General features: G+C 46.6%; 1 protein-coding gene across 1 annotated transcript; it reads right to left on the bottom strand.

Moving 5' to 3' along the window:
* Positions 1 to 2,474: 2,474 nt before the first annotated feature.
* On the bottom strand, positions 2,475 to 7,413 carry myoz1b (myozenin 1b). The gene is made up of 5 exons (XM_071907820.2): positions 7,326 to 7,413; positions 4,680 to 4,846; positions 4,524 to 4,593; positions 3,818 to 4,004; positions 2,475 to 2,709 (listed from the first exon to the last, which is right to left on the bottom strand). Exons 1-5 carry the CDS (start codon positions 7,408 to 7,410, stop codon positions 2,475 to 2,477), a joined length of 744 nt encoding a protein of 247 aa, XP_071763921.1. The 5' UTR covers positions 7,411 to 7,413.
* Between the last annotated feature and the right edge of the window lie 1,259 nt (positions 7,414 to 8,672).

The following is an 8,672-nucleotide window of genomic DNA, read 5'->3' on the forward strand; positions in this document are numbered from 1 at the left end:
AAGCGGAGCGTGAATCCGCCACGGTAAAAGGCTGCGGTCTCTCGGCTATCCATCAACAAGTCCACAGTCCACCGAAGCACCGACCGCACCGCGAAAACCCAACACGCGCAGTACGAACCATGCGCGCAGTTCCCAATTACTCTCGTGGTGAATCTACCTGACTGGGCCGACTCCTCCTCCACACATCTCCACTAGTTAAAAACGAGCCGGGACTCTGATGGAAATGGCCCGCGATGGGAACGGGATGAACTTGCGGGGAAGGATGCTGCCGTGCGTAAGAGCGGCAACTACCGTGCGGCGAGAGAGAGAGAGAGAGAGAGAGAGAGAGAGAGAGAGAGAGAGAGAGAGAGAGAGAGAAGCTGCGTAGAGGCGATTTATTGGAGCCTACCTGAGAAAAGAATATAATTGACAAGATACAGAAACGATACAGAGAGAGAGAGAGAGAGAGAGAGAGAGAGAGAGAGAGAGTAAGAAAGAGCGAGAGAGCAACCAGCGAGCAGCAGCCGCACCGTGCTGCTGATGATGATGATAATGATGATGATGGGGATGATGGTGATGATGATGACACCCAACCTCCGTGATTGTCACGAGAAGAACACATCTGGAGAGGACACATCTGGCCACACACACACACACACACACACACACACCTCTGGATGGTGTATTCTGTCCGGTCTATATTCCCATGCGCGTCCCCCGGTGCCGTATGATGGAGCTCAGTGCGTAGCGCGGGTTAGCCTACTCACCCTGGGTGCTGTCGCCGCCAGTCCCCGTCCGATCGCGTGTCCTGCCGTGTGATTTAACGGGAGAGAGGGCGAGCCGTGGGCGCATCCAGCCTCCACCAGCGCCATCCAGCGCTGCGGTCGCGGCACGCCGCTCTCGCGATACCAGGCCATTTTCCAGCTCCCCGTGTGAGCGTGTGACGTAGCGTTTTATGGGGAATTTGTTCAGCCCGATGCCGCCGCCTCCTGGGCACGAGGTGGAAGAGTACGGGGATGGTAATGATGTCATCCCGCAGCTCACCGGCCTTACCTGTTTCAGCAAGGTCCCGTGGAGAGAGCACACACCTCTGTCTCTCTCTCTCTCTCTCTCTCTCTCTCTCTCTCTCTCTCTCTCTCTCTCTCTCTCTCTCTCTCTCTCTCTCTCTCTCCCTCTCTCTCCGTTTCTCTCTTTCTCTCTCTTACTCTGTCTCTATTTGTCTCTCTGTCTCTACCTCTCACTCACACACAGATGTCCTGCACGTTGTTCATGTACAAATTGCTGTCACTGGAGATCTGCCATCCCCTCATTCAGCCTCCTGTCATACACACAGGTCAACCCTAAACACATCGGCTATCCAGATAGGCCAGGAAGGTCATGGGGTCGTTGTTGGGTTGGCAGTGATCGTGTACAAGATGAAAACTACACTTTGGGCAAACTGATTAATATTTCAAAAAGATTATTTTCCATCAACAAGTCAAACTTAAAAGAAAAACAACAACAATATATAATACACATTGGGGGGACGTATCCCCCCAAATATATTCAGATATGGCCCAATATTATGGTTAATGATTAAGTACAGTATAATATTTATTTATGTTTTGCTATCCTATGGAGGGCAGTCATGGACCACTGTCCCAAATAATCATTATCATTGATAGTAGAAAGTAATAATAATCATTAGCCTACTTACCATCGAACTGAAGAGGCTACGCATAAAAGTTGGGATGATGCTAGCGACAATATTCTGCTGGACCCTCCAGAATATTAGATCCTCCCCAAATTTGAACACATGGTTGGCCTTGGTACAAATACACATGTATTTCAACTTTGCAGTTACCTTTTGCATGATTTTCCAAATTATTATGTTTTATTTTTGTCTACAACTTATGTCTGTCATTGATGCTGGTTTATTGGCCTCTTAGTCACCTTTGAAAAAGATTCTTATTCTCAATGGGACTACCTGGTTAAATAAAGGTTAAATATAATTTAAAAAACAAAGTATTCCCTTTTTGTATCATAGAGTTCCTAGACTAGTCCATACAATGCTACATGAGAAGCCAACAGACATTCTGTAAAGAGGAACTTTATTGCATAAATACATAGTTTTAAAATGCGTTGTTTAAGAGTGCAGAGTGCTTTTCTATTTCTCTTCACACAGGTCTCATTGGCTGACAGAATGCAAAATCGTAATAATAAGACTCATTCATAGTTGGGGATGAAAGGGCAAGAAAACACACAGGAGACCAGGGGAGAGATTTTGTCCTTTTCCATAAAGTCATTTTCAGTTCCATGCAATTAAATACATTTCAACATTGTGTTCATGGGGGCTTGAGCAGCTGTAACAGTGCTTACACATGTTGTCTTGTGTCTGTGTGTGTGTGTGTGTGTGTTTATGAGTTCCAATGCGTGTACTTTCATGTGTGCATTTATGTCTGCATGTGGGTAGGCTACGCTTGTGTGTGTGTGTTTCTGCATATGTGCATGCGTGTTCACAGGTCGTCCGTCTCTCCGTCGAAGGGGATGTTGTCCAGGTCCATGTGGATGTGTGAGTTGTCCTCGCTGCAGACCCAGCCGATGGGCGTGCGGTTGAAGGAGGGCCGCGAGCGGATGTCGGCCTGCAGGGAGGGCAGCGGCTCCGGCTCCTCGGGGGCCGCGTTGACCTCTGGCAGCTCGAAGGTCAGCAGCTTGCATGCCTTGTCGTAGCCGCCGTAGGGCAGCGCCGTCCTGGGAGGAGGGGGGGTACAGGAGAAGTGATGATGTCAAAGGAGGAGGGTCAAGGGGACGGGGCGGGGGGCATTGTAGCAACATGCCAACCACACAGCAAAATTGTCAGTGTTAATCAACACCATGGTGGCAGCGCTTCTATAAGTCCACACCCATTAGAGTTCAACACTTTTAAACCGTTTTGAGCAGCCGCCCCAGAGCCATATCAGCTCTAAACAACACTCCAATCAACACTTGTCAAGTCCAAAGAATTGTCACTGAAAAATCAACACGTATTAACGCTGCAAAATCTGCTGTGCCCCCTCTGACGTGCTTTGCATTGTCAGTGCAACGGCTTTTACCTTTCAAATTTTGGTACAAGGCTTGTGAAACTACAGTGCACTGCGTTTAATATGATTTTCCACAAATTACCACAAGATCAGGCTTGGCACTGCCTTGTTTGTTCAAATACTTAAATTAATTTCCCATGTTAAGCATAGATTGTTTATTGTTTATTGCTTATTGGAATCCATTAGTGATTACCAAGGATGCAGCTGTTCTGACTGAGGTCCACAAGAACCATTAACAATATTACAACATAGCTACAGATACCCAGAGTACAAATAAGATTAAGATAATTAGATTTGGGGGGGAAATGTTGTTAAGCATAGGTGTGTACATTTCTGAATGTCTGTACTGTGCTGTGTGTATCTGTATAGGTGCGTATACTCTCCACTGCACTGCTGAGTAAAGCCATGGAAAACGTAGCCAGGAAGGAAGCAGCTTTTTATCGCTGATGAAACAATGCTGGTTGTCATAGTGATGTGTGTTCTATGGGAGTGGGTAAAGCGAGGTAATGTGGCTGAGGTTTGTGCTGCTGTTATAATGCCACTGTTATAATACTGCTGTAATAATACCACTGTTATTATACCAATCTCTTCTATACAGTATTCTCTAAGTGTCAGGTACTCATAGTGTTGCATGTCCTGGTTTATGGTTAGGGTTAGGGTAAGTCTCCAGGAAATGAATGTAAGTCTATGTAAATACCCCAAAAGTGACTTAAGTAAGACTGTGTGTGTGTGTGTGCGTGTGTGTGTGTGTGTGTGTGTGTGTACGTGTGTGTGTGTACCTGTTGAAGCTCTTGTACAGGGGCAGGTCTTGGTGGGCCTGGATGGGTCCCGGCATGCTGGCCCTCATGGTGGCTGTCAGCTCCTGGTTGCCCTTCATGGCCCGTTCCCATGGTGATACGTAGGTGCGCACATACTCCATCCTCTTCTTCTCCTTCTCCTCCTCCTCATCCACCTTCTCCTCCACCACTGGGAGACAGAGGGGCGAGGAGGAAGAGAGGAGGGGAGACCAGAGGGTTGACATGCAAAATGTTAAAGGGAGGTTGAACGGAGCGTCGATGTGCCCAATGGTGGTATATTTCATATCTCAGTTCATAAATTGTACAATACAATAATCAAAAACATCTATGAATAGATAACTCAAATATTTCATCAGATGCATGCACAAAATTAGCTTCTTTTTGCAATTTAGAGGTCATTTTCTGAAAATGATGTACTCCATGGTTACATGGTGTTTCATTATAAAAGTAGCTGGTAATTTACAGAAGCTTTTTTGAATATCTTTTGTCATTTATTGTTTATGAGATTGTCTATGTAAAAAATTGGTAGAAATTAGACATTTTCATGACATGAAATTCATTAGATTGAAACAGGAATCCGTATTCAGATTTAATCCATTGACAAAAAAATTGTTTTAACTAATTTACAAATTTGCGCATTTTTCAGAAAGAAAGAAAGAAAGACAGAAAGAAAGCTCTGTGTCCCTACCTTCTTCCTTTGGCATCTCAGGCTTGGGGGGAGGAATCGGCGGGGACATCAGCAGATTCTGGAGGTTCTGCTGGAAGACAAGAGAAAGAATCTGCTCAGCACACACACACACACACACACACACACACACACGCCCCGTCTCGTCCTCGCTCTCACCATGTTCTCGTTGGAGACGATGAACTTCTCGACCCTCTGCTGCCTCATCCTGAACATCTTGGAGCCCTTGTTCTTGAGCAGGGAAAGCTCCTCCAGCATCACGTCCTTGGGCGTCTTGATCTTGGTGCCCAGGTCGAACTCGGAGGCCTCGGGGTCCGACTCATCGTCTGGGAAGAGGCAGGGGAGAAAGGATTGGAGGAGGAGGAAGAGAGGGAAAATGAAGGGAGAGAACAGTGAACAGTGGAGGTATGAGGGAAAAATAGTCCTGGTTTGTCCATACTAAGAAAAAAGATAACAGAGATAAAAGCCCCTATCCTCATATAACTTACATCAGTTTGATACTACTTACTATGATGTATAGCATGGATTTACCTCATTAAGATTTATGTCAGCCTAAAACGGTAGGTAAGCTCTGTTCCCCAAATAAAAAGGTGTGTAAACTTTCAGGTGGGTTTACCCTCCACTACATGTCTAATATTGCGGAGTATTGAAAAAGGGCCGTTTAAGACCGAAAAGGAGGCCTTTTTATCCTCTTTCTTCAATGTAACTATCCTTTGTGCCATAAACTAGGATGAGCACTTATGTAGAAATGTGTGTGTGTGTGTGTGTGGGGGGTGGGGGGTGGGGGGTGGGGGGGGGGGGGGTTATGACTACATTCCTTCATCGCTACATATAAAAGAAACCTGGGGAGGTTTTAGGGGTTACTAGGCCAAAGCAATATGGCCAAAAAGGGCATTTGAGAATGTCACACCAGGACCTCAACCGTCAACCGGACATTTATAGAGGGAAATCCTTGGCCACCTCTGGTACGGTAGATACAAACCCCCCCTCCGTCATCCTCTCTCTCTCTCTCTCTCTCTCTCTCTCTCTGTGATGGAGAGATCTGATGGATTTTACTGCTCCACAGAGCTCCTCATAAAACACTCGTCTCATCCACCACACACACTCCGATATCACTCATAACACCTGGAGCCTAGCCATAAACTACACACACACACGCACACACACGCGCGCGCACATCCATAAAGCTGGGAGTTGGCATTGCAATGCTGTGGAGAGCTGTTAGCAGTGCCTCGTAAATCAGGCCTGTGGGTGGGTGGGTGTGTGTGTGGGTGTGTGACAGGGAGAGAGAGAGAGGTGTATGTGTGTGTGTGTGTGTGTGTGTGTGTGTGTGTGTAAATGTCCATGAGAGAGAAACAGCGCAAGAGAGCGGTTATGTATGTGCATGTACATGTGTGTCGATGTGTGCATGCATAAGAGAGAGCAAGAGGGAGAGGTGTGTATGTGCATGTGCGTGTGTATGCATGTGAGAGAGAGCGAGAGAGAGCGAGAGAGAGAGAGAGAGAGAGAGAGAATAATTGGGGCTGCTGTGCAGAGCGAAGTCTCCCGTGGGGATATTGATTAGAGTGTTAATTCAGAAGAATGTGAAACTGGAGCCGGCTGCTGACTGGGAGGAAATTGGACAGACTGACGGAGGCAGGAGGGGGAGGGGGGGAGGGGGGGAGTGGGGGGGGGGCAGACAGACAGACAGACAGATAGACTGACAGACAGACAGGCAGGGAGGATGGATGAATGGGGGATAAACAGGAGCAAAATAATGGATAACCAGGCTAAGTCCCCGACTGACTGATTGAAAACAAACTGGTTGACAGACAGACTGACAGAGAGATGAATAGGCAGACAGCGTCCCAGACAGGGAAACAGGCAGAGATCAACAGATTGGTGAACGGAAGATTTAGCCATGTAGACAGATACACAGATTCTGCAGGGGTTCAACTGTGGAAATGTCTGGTGTTTTAAAGTGATGATCTGCGACATTTTCTAACACCTAGTGTCTGGTAGGTCTTTCCTGGGAAAAATCCTCTGTTGCACATGAAGTGATGTGTTTTATGTTTCTGGTAGCAGCAATAGTGGTTTGTTTGGAATACATAGAAGAAGAACTGGGTAGTTAGAAACAGAAACTCAAACTGCATCAACAGAAAATCCAAGGAAAAACACGTCAAAAACGGATATGGTCATTATCACTTTAATGCCAAGGTATTCACTATTTGATACATTTATGTGTCATCTATGTGTTGCTATTAAGTTGCACTGATTCCAGTTCAGCCGCTGCTTGCATACATTCTGTCTCAAACAAATATGGCAGGAGCAGATCTACAGTCCGGTATTTTGTGGTGCCATTACTGGTGACAGGTTTGTGATTGGTCTGCCACCTGATAATTACCCACCTCCCTCCAGGAGGTGTCACATGCATGTCAGATATTGTGTTACTGCCTGGAACAAGTGTGTGTGTGTGTGTGTGTGTGTGTGTGCTTATTTAATTGCAGTATAACAAGAACACAAGCAGCGATTTACACCCACACAGTGCCCTTTACACACACACACACACACACACACACACACACACAGATTGTGCAGATAGCAGAAACCAGAGAGTGAGACTTATAATTGGATATGACATTTACAGGATTGGATGATCAAATCACATGGGAGAGATAGAAAGGTCTTCGAGGGGATGAGGATGAATAGGACCGGCAAAATGTTACACGTGTGTACATGTCGCGTGTGAGTGTGTGATCTGTGTGTGATCTGTGTATGTGTGTGTGTGTGTGTGTGTGTGTGTGTGTGTGTGGGTGTGTGTCCTACCATCCTGGGCGATGTTGGACAGGTCAGTGATGATCTTGTTGGCCTTCTTCCTCTTGTTAGGAGGGACGGGAGTTGTCTGAGGCATGACGGCAGCCTATTGGACAGAACAGAGAAATGGTGACCTCAGTGCACCAATTACACACCAGCCTGGGTCAAACAGTACTTGAAAACAATCCTTAGTGTTTGTTTCAACTGGCTTGGAACATGACATGGGTGGAGCTAACTGCATTAGGACATTCAATTGGTGTTAGTTTCTAGCACTCACTGTATTGTCCTATATTGTAAACCCCACCTATCTTGTACTCAAAGCAGGTTTAAACAAATGCTAAGACCCAAATATTATTTGACCCAGGTCTATAAGGTGCTACATTAACATCTAGCAAGAACCAGCATCAAGACATAGAATGGTAGAGTAAATTTGATACAATAAAAGCTAAGCATATCCATGTATAATTTAGGAGTTATTAGTTTATGATAGAGTTTTAAAGCAATTCCCATACTCTAGCAAGCTCCAGCATAACCTCACTAGGATCCCTAATTAAGTTAAGCATAGTTTGCTGATCCACCAACATAGTATATAGCCCCTGCATGCCCCTGAGGACACTAATTCCCCGTGGCAGCTCATGTCTCTCTTGACTAACTACTCAGTTGGGGGCTGGCAGTATGTCGCTGTCTATTGCACAGGTCGAAAGCAATTATGTAAGGCTGGAGGTGAGTCCCAGTACAGGAGAAAGAGCTGAAGGGCCCATCCATAGGGAGACAGTTAATGTAATTGCTTTTCATCCGCTGTAATTGAAGCTCATTTCCTAGCCTGGGATTCAATCCTGCGCGAAGCTATTTTTATATACCCATGTTCTACAGCACAGTGTTGAGGGGGACTGTCACCAGCGCGAGACACACACGCATACGTAAAGGCGCACGCACAGGCACACACACGCACATGCACACGTTCACACTCAAAACGGCTTTACAGTCTTTTGCGATGAATAGGAGACAGTGGCCATGGATTAAATGGGAGATTACAGGCTTTTTGGAGATTCTGGGAAATTGGTTCTGGGAAATGCCGGTGGGAGGGAAATTGTGCGGGGTTGATGGAGGCTAAGAGGAGCAGCGTGAGGGCCTGGCTCCTGTTACCGCCCCCGTGGGCAGAGGGGCGCTCCTGTCCCCCGCGACCGGCCTGTTTTAGCTCCAGATAAATCTCCAGGGGACAGCTGAGGAGGAAGAGCATCAGTCAGCACATTCCCAAACACACACATCCATCCATTCCCAAGCGCCCTGCTCCCGGACTAAAAACTTGCTGCACTGGGCCACATTCCTCACCTACCACGGTGTTAGGTAAGAGCTGGT

This window comes from Centroberyx gerrardi, chromosome 20 (assembly GCF_048128805.1).
Source record: "Centroberyx gerrardi isolate f3 chromosome 20, fCenGer3.hap1.cur.20231027, whole genome shotgun sequence".
Lineage (NCBI taxonomy): Eukaryota > Metazoa > Chordata > Actinopteri > Beryciformes > Berycidae > Centroberyx > Centroberyx gerrardi.

Coding starts and splice junctions, on each gene's coding strand:
- myoz1b (XM_071907820.2), bottom strand. CDS start 7,410: ATGCCTCAGACAACTCCCGTCCCTCCTAACAAGAGGAAGAAGGCCAAC. Junction 4,847..7,325: donor GTCCAACATCGCCCAGGATG/GTAGGACACACA, acceptor GCCTCTTCCCAG/ACGATGAGTCGGACCCCGAG. Junction 4,594..4,679: donor TCGTCTCCAACGAGAACATG/GTGAGAGCGAGG, acceptor CTTGTCTTCCAG/CAGAACCTCCAGAATCTGCT.